The sequence below is a fragment of the Capra hircus genome, chromosome 4, assembly GCF_001704415.2.
Source record: "Capra hircus breed San Clemente chromosome 4, ASM170441v1, whole genome shotgun sequence".
Classification (NCBI taxonomy): domain Eukaryota; kingdom Metazoa; phylum Chordata; class Mammalia; order Artiodactyla; family Bovidae; genus Capra; species Capra hircus.
Genome location: NC_030811.1, coordinates 15,403,203 through 15,422,812, shown reverse-complemented (window position 1 = coordinate 15,422,812; position 19,610 = coordinate 15,403,203). Strand labels below are relative to the sequence as shown.

General features: G+C 42.1%; 1 protein-coding gene across 2 annotated transcripts; it reads left to right on the top strand.

Moving 5' to 3' along the window:
- On the top strand, window positions 756-13,323 carry SSBP1 (single stranded DNA binding protein 1). 2 transcript variants are annotated; one of them, XM_005679537.3, is made up of 7 exons: window positions 756-833; window positions 1,494-1,560; window positions 4,102-4,162; window positions 5,191-5,331; window positions 5,545-5,632; window positions 7,193-7,281; window positions 10,810-10,953. In XM_005679537.3, the coding sequence occupies exons 2-7, from the start codon at window positions 1,537-1,539 to the stop codon at window positions 10,851-10,853; spliced, it is 447 nt and encodes a 148-aa protein (XP_005679594.1). In that variant the 5' UTR covers window positions 756-833; window positions 1,494-1,536; the 3' UTR covers window positions 10,854-10,953. The 2 variants fall into 2 exon arrangements, with proteins under 2 accessions (XP_005679594.1, XP_005679593.1); XM_005679536.3 differs by having other exon boundaries at window positions 778-1,038; window positions 10,810-13,323.

Here is a 19,610-nt window from a genome sequence, read left to right as displayed (position 1 = left end):
AGAATGCCACTTCCTCGAGAAAAATTATCAGAGATGGAAATTCCTGCAGTTGGAAATAAGGCAAGCAAAGGCTTTTGAAAATATTATCGGTTATTATACTTCCAATCAAGATTGGAAGGTAAAATTATAACTCTGTTTTTGGTATTGAAAAATAACAGTGTTGTGAGTTTTAATACACCTAATTTTTAAATATTCAATCTTTCTTCAAGTACTTTAATGTTCTGGGAAAAAAATGTTCAAATACATAACGTACATAGGCGCGCAAGTTTTTCCTGGTGCCGTAGGAATCTACTTGGCTCATATACTCTATTTAGTACAAATTACATTGTATTCACGGATTTGTTCCTTAATTCTGACTTTAAAATATTGCACTAATATTTGATACCTCCCTCTTTTTTTTTTTTGGTGACCCTTAAATTTTGCACTTTCAGCTCTTTCCCCATTCAGTTTTATTTTTATTTGTTGTTACTGTTTTTTTCTTCTTGTTTTTGGAGGCTTGATCCTTTCTATTTTTCTCCAGAGTCACAGCTGTTTCGCTCACGTTGCCGAGTCCTGGGCGGACCCCGGAAACTCTTCAAATACAGTAATTTCATTTCATTACAAAGTTAAAATCAGGTTAGCTCGCCGATAGGGAGTGTTGATATATTGCTCCCGCCCGGAAGGAGGCTCCCGGAACTACGGCGTTAAGGGGGCGTGTTTCCCGCAACGCCGGCCGGCTGCATTTTCACGATGCACTCAGAAGACTTTCCGGTTCTTCCTTCTCGCGAGCCTTCAGTCCCGGCAGCAGCCGGAAGTGATTCCCTGCCTGGAGGCTGTGCGGGCCAGAGCCTCAGGTGAGGGCGGGAGAAAGGGCGGAAGGCCAGAGTGTTGCGTTAGGTGTGCGTACGGCTGTGCGCGGGTCGGGAGGAGTTGCTTTGTCGGCGTGTAGATCTCCTCTTCCCGCGCGGAGGAGTCTGTGGTTTCGTCTCATCTCCCAGGCCGTATACGTTGTTGATTGGGAGCGTCAGCTTTGAGCAAGTGCGCCCGCACATTTCAGCGGTGAGACGGCAAAGCCCAGGGATCGCCTTGTTCTTTGCAAAAGGGATTGAAGGCAGTAATTTTGCGGCAGCACGTTCCAGATTGAAGCGCCATGATAACATTTTAGTATTTGCTGAGCTCTTTGTCTTAGGAGCTCTTTTAGAAGTATTGGGTGTAACAGTGAAGAAATGAGGCAGAAATCCCTGCCAGAAGGGAACTTGCGTTTAACGGAATTTGGGAGAACAGTGGAATAGAAATGGGGGTATAATCAGAATTTTTGTATGGGTTAAAAGAAGAGGCAGTTAAGGGGGACCAAAAAAAAAAAAAGGTGCGAGAGATTTTGGGGAGTGGGAGAGGATCCTTGTCTAATGTGCAGGGGCGTGATACGTTACGGTCTCAAGGTTGGTTGCGTAAAAGCCCTGAATGCCGTTAGGAAACAGTGTTCTTGCTATAGGATATAATCTCTTTTTCTTCAGGAAAAGACTAAAGATTAGATTGGAAGAAGAGAGAGTAGAAGCTATGTTTCGAAGACCTGTAGTACAGGTAATCACTTCTCCATGTTAATGTTGAGATGTGTTATTATAAACCGTAGCGATCACGTTTCTTTAGGGTTTTGCCTGCAGAGGCAGAAGCCCTTTGAACCCACCTGTCTTATTGTACTTAGTTGATATGAGGGTTGGGGACAGATTTTGGTGCTAGATGCAAGCTCAGCCGTGTCTGACTCTTTGCAACCCCCATAGACTGTAGCCCACGAGGCTTCTCTGCCCTTGGGCTTCTCCAGGCAAGAATACTGGAGTAGGTGGCCATTTCCTGCTCCAGGGGATCTTCCCGACCCAGGGATTGAACCCGCATCTCTGGCGTCTTCTGCACGGCATGCAGATTCTTTACCACGTGAATAAATAGTGTTCACTAAAGCAAAAGCAAACAAAAACGTTTCTAATTTACTCACATACATGATGAGAGTAGTTACTTCTTAAAACGTGTTACTTGCGTGTAGAGCAGTTAGAGAGCGTTTAAAGTCCTTGATCTAAAGTCTATGAGAATTGTTTCAGCTTTTTTTTTTTAAATCACGTGGTTTGTTTTCTGACCACCTACTTTTGTTGTCAGTCTGCCCCCCCCCCCCCCACACGCCATCTCCCTGCTGTGGAGAGCAGGTCAAGTCCTAGAAACTCTGCAGATGAACTATGTTACAAACTCCTCATTTCACCCAATCAAGCTCCTCACCTAATCTCTTCAGTCAGTCTAGCCAGCCTTGAGTCAGCCTAGACCGCTTTTCCTCGCTTACCTCATTTGGGCACCGAGTTGTATAGATTTTCCTTTATAACACCTCTCATAACTCCCATCTTGTTAAGGAAGAGTCATTTCCTCAATGGAGCCTGTTCAGGTCTCCTCCACTCTGCTGCAGAATTGGCTCTATATTCTTGGATCCCTGTTTTAACTTATACGTACTTTTAAAATATATACCTTTTAGTGTGTTGAAACCTGGAAAAGTTACTCGTGTCTTAATACACAATTCTACAGTATTAAGGTAAATTTAATACCATATATAAAAGGGTTAAAAGTTTAGTTTCAAAAAATTATCCCAGTTAAATAATTCATTCCCTATTTTTGCTTCTCCGGTAGGTGTTGATTTTTGTGTGCCCCCCATGGGACAGATTATTATTCCATAAAACATGTGAGCTCTGGCTCATCTGAGCATCAGGTTAGTACATTTCTAGCATCATGACATAGGTACCAGTTAGCAGGTTGATTCTTTACTATGTGGTAACTCATAATTTTTATTTTTCTACCCACCTTCTGCCCCCAAGCATAGTGCTGGGATTCCGTAGCCAAAAGTACCCCTGGAGTGGGTGGTGTTTCAATTGGTAGATACCTGCTGTATGTTAACAGTGCCAGTTCTGGACACATGTTTCTCTGATATAATGGTTAGCTCTCTGAATCCAGTGATGTTCTCAGTAACGTGTACTCAAATCTTGGCAGTAGCCCTTTAACAGAGGCAGCAAAGGACAGTGGGAAAGCCAGCAGCCTTGGGGTTGGGGCCCTGAGTTCCAGCTGTGACTTGCCACTTTTCTCCTGTAGGATTTTGGGCAAGTTACTCACTCTGTCTCTGAACTTCATTTTTGTCATCTGTAAAGTGGTAGTAATTTTACATAGTTTATAGGTTTATTCTGAGTGTTAATTGATAAGAGGCAAAGCACTTATCTAGTATTCACTAATGATGGACTACTATGGACTATAGCTTGCCAAGCTCCTCTGTCTATGGAATTTTCCAGACAAGATACTGGAGTGGGCTGCCATTGTGTTCTCCAGGGAATCTTCTCGACCCAGGAATCGAACCTTCGTCTCTTGCATTGGCAGGCAGTCTTCACCCCTGAGCTGTCTGGGAAGCCCTTTCAGTTAATGATGGCTTTGGTTATCACTGAGTGCTACTGAAAGACTGATTCGAACAGTCTTATTTTTGTACTTAATCAAAGAACCATGTTTGTTTATCTTAGATTTTTTTCTTGGGGCTGTCAGAAGCACAGATTTTTCCAACACGCGTTGTTTACCGTTTTATGTGCAAGCACAGAAGCGCCATGTCAGGAGGTTGCCACGGAAGCATCAGGGAAGACCTGTAAATGGACTCTGGTGTACTCCCTCGAGCCACCTTTGTGCCTGTGCGCTTCTGCAGGAGGCTGCCCCTAAGTGTTTGTGTGGTCCTCCTGGCCCTGTGGGGTTTCCCCAGTGGTTCAGTGGTAAAGAATCTCCCTGCAGTGCAGGAGATGCAGGAGATGTGGGTTCAGTCCCTGGGTTGGAAAGATCCCCTGGAGAAGGGCATGGAAACTCACTGTAGTATCCTTGCCTAGAGAATCCCATGGACAGAGGAGCCTGGCGGGCTCTAGTCCATAGGTTTGCATAGAGTTGACATGACTGAAGCCACTGAGCATGAGTGCGTGCCTGGCACTGTGATGGGTGCACCTCTCTCGTGTGGGTATGTGCCTTAGGGGCTGCTGACTAGGTGGTGACCAGGTGTGAACTGGTTTTTTGTTTACATTTGCCTTTCCCCCTGTACTAAAGCTATTTTACTCGTTTGTTCCACTTTAGGTACTTCGTCAGTTTGTAAGACATGAGTCTGAAGTAGCTAGCAGTTTGGTTCTCGAGAGATGTAAGTAGTAGTTGATTTCCAGTTTTTACAGCAGTGTGCTCATGTTCTCAGATACATTGCAGAAGAGGTGCATTCATTGGGTTGTACTCTGTTAACCCTCATGCTTTCGGTTCATATCTGCGTCTCTGTCCTTGGCTGCAGGGGCCTTCTGTAAACCTGGTCCTTCTTCCCTTATCATACACTTTTTACCCACTCTTATTGTCACTTTCCTGCCAAAGAAATTCCTTGGGTCCTTTTTGGTTACCTAAGACATCCAAGGCTGTGTGCTAGTTGGCTAAAGCAGTGAATGTGGTGAAAGGTGGTTGTTTCACAGAAATAGTCCCTGTATTTATAAAGATTTTCAGATCTCAATTTTGTTCCTTTACAAACAGTTTAAACAAGTTTTTTAAAGGTATTTAAAAGATGAATTGATGCTTTTGAACTGTGGTGTTGGAGAATACTCTTGAGAGTCCCTTGGACTGCAAGAAAATCCAACCAGTCCATTCTGAAGGAGATGAGTCCTGAATATTCATTGGAAGGACTGATGTTGAAGCCGAAACTCCAGTACTTTGGCCACCTGATGCGAAGAACTGACTCATTGGAAAAGACCCTGGTGCTGGGAAAGATTGGAGGCAGGAAGCAAAGGGGACAACAGAGGATGAGATGGTTGGATGGCATCACCACCTTGATGGACTTGAGTTTGAGCAAGCTCTGGGAGTTGATGATGGAGAGGGAAGCCTGGTGTGCTGCAGTCACGGGGTTGCAAAGAGTTGGACACGACTGAGTGACTGAACTGACTGAACTGAAAAGAAGAATTTAGATAAAGAGCTTAATGCTTGTTTTGTGGGGTTCTAGGGATATTTTCTCCTTTCTTGTCAGTCCTCTTTTTTCCCTCCAAGCCTCTTTTTATTTGCTCCTCACACTTGTTTTCTGACCTTCTAGTGCTTGGGTTTTGCTTAATGCCGAGATTGAAGTTGAAGTAGTGATTGTAGCTGTTCCTCTTCTGGACATTTCTGTCAGTCTTATGTTATCTACGAATTGCTTTTCAGCTCTGAATCGCGTGCAGTTGCTTGGTCGAGTAGGTCAGGACCCTGTCATGAGACAGGTAGAAGGAAAAAACCCAGTCACGATATTTTCCCTAGCAACAAACGAGATGTGGCGATCAGGGGAAAACGAAACCTACCAAATGGGTGAGTATGAAAGACTGGGGTTTTAGTATTATAGTAATTAGACGTTATTTAGTGTGAATTGATACTTTAAGAATACTTTCGTAAAGGATCTCCCTTAACTCTTGTCCTGTCTCTTAGAAACCGTGGCGTGGCTTAGCTGGACATGATGTCCTTTGGCAGTTGTCTTTCGCATTTGTAACCACATTCCCTGTCCTTGTGATTCTCGTGACTTAGGTGATGTCAGTCAGAAGACAACATGGCATAGAATCTCAGTGTTCCGACCAGGCCTCAGAGATGTGGCGTATCAGTACGTGAAGAAGGGGTGAGTTGAAGAAGGAGGGATCTTACAGATTGAATGGTTTAAAAAACAAACTAACTAAGAACGTATTTTCATGGACTCTGTAGCTCTTCTATTTATAAAGTACCACTCATTACTTTGGGTTAGCTCAAGAGGTATTTATTCAGTGCTCAATACCGTATGCATAGTGTCATATGTGACTAGTTTAAAGGTTTTAACATGGTTTAGCCTTTTAAGAACTTAGGACAGTAGGACGTGAACTTGAACAGCACTGATGAGGCGAGAGAGAAGGCAGAGGGCACCGTGTGCCTGTCACGGGCACAGCAGTGCTTGTGGGGGTTCCCAGGCCGCCATGGCCAGCGACCCTGATGGTGGGTGTCTTGCCCTTGGCACCCGTGGTGGCCTGACAGAGGGTCTGGGAGGTGGGGAGCCTGACGCAGTGAGGTATTCTGGTGATAATTCAGGGCAGTTAATTCATATTTGATAATTTTATATGAACTTAGCAATTCCTTTTTGAAATGTTTGGATTATGTATAAGAAGTGTCTTTTCCAAATCCTTAGAAGGACAAAAGTTTGTGTTTAACAGCAGCTGTAGTCATAGTTTAGAAATGTATTATAGAAATAAAACATTTCATGAAACATAAGTTTAGCAATAATTAAAATTTCTATTTTTTTCAATAATTGCATACCTTTTCTTCATATGAACTTCCATCGTGTGTGTGTATAGTAATCACACATAAAACACACCAGAGGACATTTCAAGGAAAAGGTATCCAGTTTCAGCTAATGGCTGATGAATCTGTGTGACTGTTCCCTTTGGCACCCAGTCATTTTACTAGTCTTACTTTCTGTATTGTGCAGTATCAGTGCTGTTAAATTCTGAAATTGGTGCCACTATGGCCATTTTCTGCCCTTTAAAGTCGACGTTAGATTTGTCTTCTAGTTCATCCTTCTAGAGAGTGCAGAATAGCCTTAGTAATTAACTCTGGGTGAAATACTAAGCTGAAAACTTGTATTTTGAATTTTAATAATCTAAGGTCATTTGAGAGTAAGTTCATGAACCTCACTGCAGAAAGGAACTGAAAAATAAGTGAAAAAAAAAAACCAAACCCGTTAGATAATTCAGGGTCAAAGGGGATAGAAAAATCACATGTTGGAAATCAATCATAGAGATTTAAAGGATGCTCTTCATTTTCAGGGTCTTAAGGTTGCTTTTTTTTGACTTCACATTTGGAACTTTTTTTTTAAACTTCATAAGGGCCACAGGCAGCTAAAGGATGAAAACATCCTTTTTTCCACAGGGTGGCAAGGCAAGTCCACGTGTACTTTCTGTTTCGGTACTCTTGTTCTTTGCCTGTGCCTCGTGGCTTGCAGGATCTCAGTTCCTGGATCAGGCAGTGAAGGCGTGGAGTCCTAACATCAGGAGACTGTTTTAGCACTCTTAATTCTGAGTTAAGAAGTGGTATATGTGATTATCTATTTCATCCTTGAAGAGTATACGCATTACTCTCCTCTGACCTGACTCTCTGCTGTAAAGCATATTGAAATCTCCAGACTAAAACTGGTAAATTTTATTTGTATCAGGTCTCGAATTTATGTGGAAGGGAAAGTAGACTATGGTGAATATACGGATAAAAACAATGTGAGACGACAAGCAACAACAATTATAGCTGGTAAGGCTCTTGTGATAATAGCTATTCTTTTTTCTTTAAATGCTTGGCTATGTTGTAGCCTTCAGTTCAGTTCAGTCGCTCAGTCGTGTCCAACTCTTTGCGACCCCATGAATCGCAGCACGCCAGGTCTCCCTGTTCATCACCATCTCCCGGAGTTCACTCAGACTCACGTCCATCGAGTCCGTGATGCCATCCAGCCATCTCATCCTCGGTCGTCCCCTTCTCCTCCTGCCCCCAATCCCTCCCAGCATCAGAGTCTTTTTCCAGTGAGTCAACTCGTCTCATGAGGTGGCCAAAGTACTGGAGCTTCAGCTTTAGCCTTACCTGAGGCTGTTAGTACTGATGCTTATGAGATTGTAAGGCACCTCACCAGGAGAATCCCGAGTGGAGTTTGTGGGCCTGGTCTAAGTTTCTAGATATATATCCCTTCTTTCAGAAAGTGATCTCTGTACTCACAGTTTTAGTTCACAAGTAACTTTAGAATTATCCATTGCACTGTTGATGCCTCTTTGAAGGATATGGCCTAAATGGAAAAGCATGTACCAAGAAGAGTTACACTAATATTGGCATCAGACATTTGTACAGCTTCATTAAGAGCCTGTTTTTTGGTACTTAACGTGATGATTTTGTTTTAAACTCCTATTGTTCTCATTAAACAAAATACAAAACAACATAGAAAAATGAATGCACAGAGCTTAAAGGAGGTTAAGAAGATATCCTCTAGAGGAGAGTGTTCAAGCTTTTCTGAAAATTCTGCAAGAATTTTGAAACCAGTATATACCCCTTTGAACATGTTTAAGTTGACATTAAGAGTTTTTTTCAATATAAAATTATGTTGCTCTTAAAGGTATTAAGGGATCTAAATATCATAACAATTTGGTATCCATCATCATTAAAAAGATACAAGCTCTTCAACATTTGGAAGGTTTATGATTCCCTTTTCTCTGGACTTGTTTTTCAATCCCATTTTCTCCTTAGAAGTGTATCTTAATATAATATATTGTATAGTCAAAAATATTTTATTATTTTATTCTGTTAAATGTAACAAAAGTACATACATAAATAGAAATTTTAAAATATTTAAAAAAACTTTGCAATAGTGAGACTCTGAATGTTAGGTTTCTCCTTGAATAGGTTATCATTACAGTTGTTTTTAGAACATAATTGACCGAAACAACTGTAATATATAAATACAAAAGCTGTAACATTTTATTGAAAATGTGTCTTAATGAGATAGATGATGCATTTTTTGTCTTTTGGATTAATTGCTAAACTTGTTTTTTATGGATATAAAACTCAAGAAACTTTTCTTAAGTAGATGAGGATGAAAGAGCTGTTTATGAGCTTCCTGAGATATGCCAAAATTAGACATTTAAAAGTTAATTTTTTATTATGGAAAATGTCAAACATACACGAAAGGAGAGAGGAGTGAAAAACACAAACTCCCATCATGCAGCTTCAACAGTTATCAACAGATGGCAAATACTATTTCATCTATGCCCCAGCCTACTTTTCCCCCACCTGGATCATTTTGAGTGAATCTGAGACATTGTGTCATACATAAATATTTCAGTAGGTGTCTCGGAAATGTATGGATTCCTCTTTATAGTGCTGTTATCAGAGCTAGTATTAAAGAACTCATTATTAAATTTATCTTTTACTAGATGTCATAGTATTGAAATTTTTTTGACTGTTCTATGAACAGCAATCTATACATTTTTTATTACATGGTTTATATATATCAAGTCTCATTAAAAAAAAAAAAATTTAGATTTGGGAGGCTAAAAGTCTGACAACTTAGGTCTCCTAACTGACAGATTTTCCTTTTTCTCTTTGCACTTGTTTCAGAGTTCATGTCTTAACTACTATGCCTTATTGATAAATTATAATTTGTTATAAATGATAAGCATATATTTTCTTACTGCTTTCTTGAAAACATATTGACCTTGAGAACCAATATAGGTATCTTCCTCCCCTCATTATTAAACCTAAGAGAAGGTTCTTTCTGACCAGTTTGCTTTCGTATTTCTTGAGTGTCTTGAGTGAATCACTTCCTGCTTGCCTTGTTCTTCCTTGGCTCATTCTTATAGAGGTATCTAACTGTTTAAAAATTATTTTTCAGACCTGTGTATGGTATAAAACTATGCCTGTGATTTTAGCAGTGGAAAATCAAGCTTTCTAATAAAATAGTTGACATATTTATAAAGCATTTAATACTTTCATCTTCCACTGTAAACCTATTGTGTTGGCAAATCTCAAATTTAAATTGTGTGAAGTTTTATAAACCAGGTTAAAGAGAAACATTTCAAATTATCTGCCATTTTCTTCTTGTCAGTATTATTCACCAGCATGGATGATTAAGCAATTAACGTAGGTTTATGGCTAATAGTAAAATGAATAGGTCTTTAGTGCCATTAGTATGGAAGGGAATAGAATGTAATTTGGCTCATCTGTTTTATAGGCTATATTTTTTTTTCTCCTAGAAATCAGTGTAACTTAAAAATAACCACCAGCAGGTGGCAGTCTTGTCTTTTTACATAGTGATGTCAACTTGGATAATCTCTTCCGAAATAACCATTCTATACCAAAATGCTCTAGTTTTAGAAGACTGTAGTCATGAACAAATACTCAGTTATTGTATAGTAACCGTTTTTGGGATAATTGTAAAGTTTTAAGAATGTCATTGTTTCAGTATTATGTAGAAGGTACTGCTGCTTTTCCTTTGCTTGTCCTAAACTAATTGTTTCTGGACAACCTTTTAGGAGCAATGTCTGATGTTTTTGGATAAAAATGTCCCTCTGAAATATTGATTACTAGAAAATTTCCCAGGACTAAATGTGTAAAACTCATTTTGTTTTGAAATTTAAAAGTACTGTTGTTCTGTATGAGTGTTCAGACTTAAAAAACACAAATAGATCTCTCTGTCCTGATGGGGCCATATTGAACCCCGTCCTTCCCTCTTCCCTCCAGCACGTGGTCTGTGATGCCACGACCCTCTTCTGGGTTAGGATGTGCTCCTTGGTTTACTGGCTTCTATCTGAGTGTTGCAAGCATCGAAGTGTGTGACGAGCTCTTTTGTAGAAAGTTACTACTGAGAAGACCTTTGCTACCTTCAGGGAAGACGAGAAGTATTCCACCTTTTCTCACAAGGTCTGAATTACTGATAAACCATCAAAAGCCCAGCTTTTACCTCCATTATGCCTATCATAGATACCTGTTAAGAACATCAGTTAGTTCCATTGCTCAGTCGTATTCGACTCTGCGGCCCCATGAACAGCAGCACACTGGGCTTTCCCGTCCATCACCGATTCCTGGAGCTTGCTCAAATGCGTGTCTATCGAGTTGGTGATGCCCTCCAACCATCTCATCCTCTGTCATCCCCTTCTCAGCAGGAACCTAGTATTTTGAGAATTTGTCTAAAGTTTTTTTGGTGACTAGCACTAAAATACGTATGTGGTAGAAGGGAATGATTAAGTGGGGTGGAGAAAGAGTTCTGGAAATAACATTTCTGCTTTGGCTTCTTTACAGATAATATTATATTTCTGAGTGACCAGATGAAAGAGAAGCCGTAGACTGGACGATCCTTCTCTGGCTGGTGTTTGGTACAGTCTCATTTCCAAATCATGCTAGTGTTTATAGTTTCTAAGGACAAGAATTAAAATCCTGTTCATTATAAAATGAGTGATAACATTTTTGTGACTATCACTCCCCTTCCCTTATTTGTGTCATGAACTCTGGTAGCTCCTGCCTGTTAATGGTATTCACTGATTGTTTATTCTTTAAGAGATGGTTTCTGTGTACAAACTTGTGAACTTTTAGGTTCATCCATGTTATGGCAAAGGGATGAATGTCCTTTGGGAAGGCCCCCCCTCCCCCCCGCCTTTTTTGTGCATACTTCTATTATAGCATTGAGTCAAGCACCACAGTGTTTTTGAGTATTGCTGTATGTCAGACATTTATCCCATGGTTGTAGATACTGATTTCCTTATCTCGTTTATAGACCAGAAGGCAAGGGCTGTATCTTTGTATACTTGCATGTTTAACCAGTGCTTTGCACAGAGTAGGCAATAAATGTTGACACGTGAATGATCCCAATAGGATAATGAGCTTTAGCCCAAAGTGAAGGGGTTTGCTGAGCAGCATTTAGTATCTAACCTAAATAGCTTCAAGACTAAGCTACCTCAGTCCTGTCTTTTGTTTTTGGACAGTTTTACTAGTAGCATTTATGAAACAGTTTACCAGTGGTGAAGACCTAAAGTGCAACTGGGGATGAAGTTGTTCGTCTCCAGGAGGTGAGCCAGGGGCTCTGGTTTCACTATTTTCTGTCTTTCTAAGCGCCTCTTCTCTGTCCTTTTAGTTTCGTGCGGAGCTATCCCTGTTTAGGGAGCCCCTAAGCCACCTCTGGCACTGCGTCCATAGGTTAGCGCCCCAGGTATGTGTCCCTTTAATTTTCCTACATGGCCTTCTGCTGTACATACCGTGTACACTTGGGTACACACAGTCACTTTCATTATAAGATTGTGAAAATCACAGAGCACTAATAATTTACTAGTAACTATTATATGAAATAAACTCTGATTTAAATGCGTCTTGCACTTTTTGAGGTTGGCATCAGCCCCTGCTGGGTGTGCGTGCTCACTCGCTGCTATGTTACAGAGGCTGGCTGCTGCTGGGCAGGTTGTCGGGTCACACGTGCATCCCTGTTCTCAGGCTCCAGCTCCACCTCTAGCCCAGCCTGGTTATTTGTGTCCCAGCCTGTGTGTCCTCTCCCCCTGCCTCTGAGTGTGATGCTCACTGTAGCTTACATCCTGCTGGACTTAAACAAGAACCACATTCACACATTATTTTATGGGCCCTTGGCTGTTTTAAGGTATTTTCTGCACACTTCAGCAGCTTTTTGTACTCATACTACAGTTTGGCTAAGGAAAATTAGAGTTCCTTAGTTTATCCCTTTTCATGCCAAGATATGGGAGAAAATTACTGTTTCCTCATATCAACCATCTTTAAATTTAATGTTTTTTTTCAGCCACCTTTTTCTTTTCTTTTTTCCTGTACTGGGACTATTAATCAACATGTTACATCTGCCCTCTTGATTCCCACATTAAAACTGTCTAGTGTTGTAGTACTCCTTGACCCCACATGCCTTAAAGCAAAATTGTAAAGTAAATAAAATTTGTCTTTTGGGCAACTTTTTATTCTTGTCCTCAGCAAAGCTACTTTTATGCCCCTTCAAAGTTGTAAGAGGTCATGCATATAAGTATTCCTGTTTAAACTGGGTGATGAATCTGTGCTTTGGGAAAGGGACATGGTGAACAAAACAGTTTAATGGCCAAGTGATTCTGAGTCTGGGTGCAGGGGCCAGAGAGTGTGTCCTCCAGATCCTGTGAGCTGAGGGGCTCTTCTGCAGACTCCCACTGACGTTCACTTGAGAGGCTCTGAGGTGGGCAGTGGGGCTTTCAGAATTAGGTGTTCAGGGCGGAGGCCTCAGCGTGCATGTGATGCTACAGATCTGGGGGTCCACAACCTGGGGGCCTGTGGGAGCATCAATTCTGCTCTCCCCTGCAGGCAGCCCCAGCTGCTGAGAAACCTCCTGAGGTTCCCAGGCTGGTCTCAGAGGAGACGGAGAATCCAGTAGCAGTCACAGGCCGTAGGGGTCTTCTAGTTTTGTGTCCTGCCTCTCCTTAATTTCATGGTCTTACAGTGTCAGGGACTGTACCTGTAGAAGACTGCTCTGTGACTTTGATTTTGGGATTGCATGTTAGTTTAATGATGAGTGTGATATTCATCATTAAGTGTGGGAGAAGTGTGGGAGAACGGCACGTGTGGTTTGAAAATACATCCCGTATTTGGAAAAGAAGTAATTAATAATAGATGTATACCTCAAGTCTAGAAGGAGAAAAAACAAAATGTTCTGATGATCTCTGAATGGGAAGATTGTGTATGATTTGCTTTACACTTTTGTGTATTCTTTTTTTTTTTTAAGCATTGAGTATGTATTACTTTTATAATAAGAAATAAAGCTGTTTACATTTGGGGGGAAAAAAAAAAACTTTTCCATTATTTCCAAGCCAGGCTTTCTCATTCACGTTAAGCTAGTACCACCTCATGCTTAGACACGTCATCTTTTTTTTCTTTTCTTCTTGTATTCTCCTCTTTAAGTATATACAGCCTGGAAGGGTTGACTTTAAAGACTATCACATATGAGATCCACTATTTGCTGTGAGGTGCAGTTCTCAGAGAGTCATCCTTTTCTTAAAAATTGCTGGGTGCTTACTTGTCCAAAGACATCCAGAATCATTAGAGACATTTTTCTGTGGCTGTTTTGGGGATTACCTGTCATTGCCAACTGGGTTTTAGCCTACCCTTCGTAGCTCATTTAGGGGAAATTAATGGTAGTTTCTCATTGTTCCTAAAAGATAACGGGCAGTTCTTGAGGGCAGGGTTGTCTTTTACTCAGACTGCCCTTTTACCCTTGTCCAGCTCAGCCGAGCGCAGTGATGGTTTAGGGCCTTGTAAATGCCTGTTCTGTCAGACTGCCCTGGGACATTGACATGCAAATGAGGGCAGGATCACCTTACTTGTTTTGCTGTCAGGGTTTGCATTATATGCCCTGAAGATTGGTGGGAGTAACAGCAAGCAAATCATCATAGAAAACAACAGATCGTCACAAGGTTAGTGAGTTATAGAGAACTATCTTACAAGGTCACAGTATTATATTAGTGGCTGCACACCAGGCCCTGAGCCAAGTGCTTTTTACTATTGACTCATTTAACTATTACGCTAAGAAGAAGGTCATATTATCCCCATTTTATAGGTGAGGAAACTTGAAATTGAGAGATTAAGACAAACGTCAAAGTGGTGCAGCTTGTAAGGGCACATCTGGGGTTTGAACTTGGATAGGTGAGGTTTGCATTTTGCTTTCTGCCCACAGGCTCCTTAGGGGCTTCCCTGTAGCTTAGCTGGTAAAGAATCCTCCTGCAATGCAGGAGACCCCGGTTCAATTCCTGGGTCAGGAAGATCCCCTGGAGGAGGGATAGGCTACCCACTCCAGTATTCTTAGGCTTCCCTGGTGGCTCAGTCGGTAAAGAATCCACCTGCAGTGTGGAAGACCTGGGTTTGATCCCTGGGTTGGGAAGATTCCCCTGGAGGAGGGCATGGCAACCACTCTGGTATTCTTGCCTGGAGAATCCCACGGACAGAATGGACAGAGGAGCCTGGTGGGCTACAGTCCATGGGGTCACAAAGAGTCAGAAATGACAGTGACTAGGCCCACCGCAGCGTAGCCGCCTTCCCATTCCTGTTGACCTTGAATAACCAGAACCCCACTGCTGACTTCTGCCTGGAGCCCCATGCAGGGTGCATCTGAATCACACCAGGATTCCGTACCTTCTAGGCTTTAGTTGGGGAAGAATTCTGAGCGATGGGGAAATACCACCACCTCTTTAGTATTCTTTCTCATTTTCAGTTTAATGATTCCCACAGGAAAATAAGTCACAGTTAATTTCCCTACCAGGTTATCTTTACATATTCCTCCTCTTTTTTATCAAGCAGTGTCTCTTTATTGGTTAAAGTAAGTTCAGGGTGTCTGCTCCTTTTATTGTTTCCTCCAGTTGTTTCCTTCCTGCTGAGTGTTGAGATGGTCCAGAAGATTGTTCAGGAATTTGTCAGGCTCGCTTTTTAGAGAGTGAGACTTTTGGCCGGCACCAGCATCATTGACGTCCCCTCTCATTCTCTCTTTACTGTTCATCTATTAGCTCTCTGCCATGCTTTGAACCTCAGGGTCCTGCTTGTCCGTATTGGTGTACATCTTGACGCTTTCTTCTTTCTCTCCTCTACCTGTCACTTGGAAAAAAGGTGGTCTGTCATAATAGTTCACTGAAGGCTGTGCAGTCAGAGAGCCTGCATTTGAATCTCTGCTTTGGTCAGAGCAGCTGAGTGAACTCTGGTGAGTTTCCTAATGTTCCATGCCATGATTTTTGTTGTTTTGTTTTCCTGTGAATAAACCAGGGGTAATAGTAGTCCTACTTTTATGGCCCTCCTGTGAAGAACGTAGTAAATAAAACATGGAACTTACATAGCACATAGTAACTGCATCAAGTGCTCAGTACATACTGGATGTTATTACTGTTGTTGCGGTTATTTTAAATAAGGTGTATTTCTCTTCCAGTCACCACGTCCATCTCACTGAGTCTCTCGGGATCCTTAGAGGGCATTTCAGTTTATCGTCCTTTACCTTTTTGTGGTTGTATTGTCAACACCCGTGGATTACTGAGCACGTGTTCCATTGTGGTCATTCTTTTTTCTTGGTTTTGTTGTTGCTCTTCTATGGCTACTTCCCATTAACCTGGGCATCTTTTTAAACTCAGAAGCCACGTGGGCACCTGTCATATGCCATGCATCCATGGAGCCGGGACGTAAGGCTGAATATAACAGGGCTCCTGCATTGAAGGAACTCGTGATGTAGGATGGTGGGGGTTGGGTGGGGAAGACAAAAGCAGGAGGCTGTGTAGTCAAGTATGATACCCTAGTCACAGTAGAAACAGTCCTGCGAGACACAGAAGAGAATAGTTAGGTCAGAAAGCAGCATGAACAGAGGTCCCGAAACTTAAAGGTCTATGAAACATTCAAAGAGAAAACACAAAAAGTAGTTTGAGGCTAGACTGCAAAGGGCGTTGAAAGCTTGCAGAGAACTTTGGCAGTAGGAGCCTTAGAAGATTTCACAACAGGGACATCTCATCAGAATTATCCTTTAAGAACTGTGCAGACAGGGGAAGGGTTAGAGGGAGGAAAGCAGAGAGGTCATTAGGAAGCTACTGAGTAAGCCTGGGAAGGGTTAGTAGAGTGGGGATAAGAGGTGACATGACGGCTGTATGGGATTCACATGGACTCATTCATCTGTGTGCCTACTGTGTGCCAGATCCTGTGCTAGGCCCTGAGCTGGGGATGCAGAGAACACGTAACTCCTACCCAGGATCTAGTGGTGACAGAACACATGTGTTGGTGGTGAGAGAAGAGTCAGAAGAAAATTTTGAAGCTTCTGCTTGGGCAGCTGCTGAGATAGTGACATTTTTATTTGAGACTAAGGAACGTGGGCACTGGGGCCTTGAAGATCCCCCTTCGTGGATTACAGCCTTGTTGTGGCGAAGGGGCTTGCATAACTCACTGAAGCTATGAGCCATTGCTGTGTAGGGCCCTCCAAGATGGACAGATCATAGCGGAGAGCTCTGACAAAGTGTGGTCCACTGGAGGAGAGAATGGCTAGCCACTCCAGTATTTTGCCTTGGAACCCCATCAACAATATGAAAAGGCAGAAACATACAACACTGGAAGATGAGGGCCCTAGATTGTCAGGTGTCCAGTATGCTACAGGGTGGGGGAGGGCAACAGAGGGTGAGATGGTTGGATGGCATCACTGAGTCTATGGACATGAGTTTGAGCAAGCTCCAGGAGATAGTGAAGGGCAGGGGGAACCTCACATGCTTCAGTTCACGGGGTCACAAACAGTTGGGCATGACTTAGCTACTGAGCAACAACAACAATGAACATGGATGTGGGAGCAGATTTGAGAAGATGGAAGATACTGAGTTTAGTTTTGTTTAGTTGTAGACTTTCTAGCTTATATTTGGGAGGGTGAAGATTAATGAGTCTGGTGCTCAGAAGAGATGCTGAGGCAAGAGTGACATTTTTTTTCTTCCCTCCAGACACATTGTAAGCAGATTTTTGTGAGATAACCTTCAAATGTGGCCAGGATTCCAGCTTTCTGATGTGGAAAGCCGTATTGTGGGAAAGATTTCTAGTTGTCTACTTGTTTTCACGATATGGGGTTGGTTTTAATCAGGAATGGTATGATGACAGAGGCAGCTGTCTGTGAGAGAAGAGCTCCTTACTTGCAGTTCTCGAGTGGAGGGCATGGGCCACACCGTGCTCACATGGGGAGGTGCCAGGGTAAGTCAGGAGGCAGTGGGAGCAAGGAGGAAGCGTGGGTGAGACAGGATAGGGGAGCCGAGCAAGTTTAGGGTTCGTCAGCTCAAATACATTTCAGTAGGCAGTGGGTAATGGGTCGGTCCCTGGGTGTCGGGTACCTGGCCGTGGGGGGATTTCAGGCAGAGGAATAATGTGGTGAGGGCTGTGAGCTCAGGAGGCTGATGGGGGCTGTGAACTCAGGGCTGCTTGATGTGCATATCAAAGGCATGCTTGTGGGCAACTCCTCTACTATTTCTAGGAATCAGCTACCCTTTGGGGGTGGGGTGGGGGCGGTGGCTGTGCCCCAAGATGTCAAAACATGGTAAAATACAGAAAATAAGACGCGTTGTTTAAAAGAAGAAGCATGCATTTGCTGCCCAGTATCTGTTATTCCTTCTACATTTACGGAACCCATACTTTTTGGGGGTGACAGTACAAACAGCAAAAGTACTGCATTCCTATTCTCCTTTGCAGTTAAGAATTGCCCGGGGCTGGGGGGTGGGGGGCGCGTGTAAGCAGAAGTCACTGTTGGCATTTCCATGAAAGTTCCTTCAATGACCTAAGTCTGCCGGGAGGCTCATCCTGTGTGCTTCTCTTCACTGTTGTCTGACTCTTTCTTGCCTAAAATGTGGCCGTGGTGGCTGAATCTCCAGTAGCCATCTTAAAGCGTGAGATGGTCTTCGGGCTGTGGAAGAAAGAGGAAGCTGGGATCCGTGATGACCATGGAGCCACCATACCAGTCCCGGACAGTCTACTCTGGACTTCTTTTGGCGACACAAATAAATCTACCTTGTAGCCACTTGTTTGTGCTTTGCAGTTAAATCTAATCAACAAATTCACGCATTTGTAACCTTTTATCTCCATACACGTGATCAGCTCATTACTCTCACCTTTCTCCTGCATGACTCTCCACTGAGAGTAGAAGTGAAATCTTACTTCTGCTCACACAGTCCTCCAGGCTTTTCACTTACCATCTTATTCTGAATTCGAGGAGGAGATTGGGACATAAGACCTACACAGAACCTTAACAGCGTTAAAAAGAGTGAATCTGAGCACTGTCAAATAAATACTGTGTAATTTTGCTTGAATCCCTAATGAGGACCCTTAGTTTAACCACTCCCTGTTAAATAAAGGAGCACTTAAGAACAGAAATACTACCCTCATACTTCCCCTGCCAGTATAGCAGACCAAGTAATCTGGAGTGAGATTTCCCAGAGGAAAAGTAACTGAATCCTGAGTTTAACATAGTTTTTATTGCATCATTGAATGTCTTAATTGAGGGTGCTATAAGAAAGTACTATAGACAAAGTGACATAAACAACGGACATTTATTTTGTCACCATTATGGAGGCAGGGAGTCCTAAGATCAGGGTGCCAGCATGGTTTCTTGTGAGGCTTGTGCCCCTGCCTTCGAGGTGGCCGCCATCTTACTGTGTGCTCACATGACCTCTTGTTTGTGAGTGCTGGTAAAGAGAGCTCTCATGAGGAGCTAATCCTGTTGTATTGGCACAGTGAGGAAGGGGAAAGAAAAAAGTATTAAGATAACAAAGAAAGTTGCAGATGCTGGGATTCCATAGAGTATACAAGGGAATCAATAGATGAGTAAGTAGGAGTTGCTGGAAATAAGATCAGTGTATGAAAGTCAATTGCAGACAGCCAAGAAAATGTAATTTCAAAAAGATCCTATACACAAGAGCATCAGAAGATGGAAGGTGTCCTCAAGTGTGTGGTCCCTTTGGGGGTTGTTATAAAACTTTTGAAATGCATGAAAAGAAGACAAACTGGTATGTCATGTTTATTGGAAGCATCAAAATGGAAAGATGTCAGTTCTCCCCTAGTTGATGTTTTACAGATCAAAAAATTCCCAGAAGTGTTCTGGGGGCAACTGGACAAGCTGATAGTAAAGACGTGTTCTTGAGCAAAAGTCTGAGACCAGGCAGTATGCTCCTAAAGAGGAAGGGTGAGATGGGGGCTTGCTCTGCCAGTTGGCAAGACAGGTGTTTTTTCTTTTTTAAGTAATAAATGAAGTATACTATGGGTGCAGAAATAAGCAAATAGAACAGTGGTATAGAATAGAGAACTCAGAAACAGGCCATGCATATATGGAAATGATAGGGTGAAAGTGGCATTATAGATCACTAGATTAAGTATAGATTATTCAATAGATGTTGCTAGGAAAATTTATTATCCATATAGGAAAAAAATGAAATTGAATCTCTACATCTTATACAAAAGTCAATTCTTGGTTATTTAAAGAGTGAAAGGCAAAACAAAATTTTAGAAGAAAGTACAGGACAATGGCTAGGTTTTTTAAAATAAAATCTTGAACATAGAAACAAGCAATAAATTTATCTTAAAAATAACCT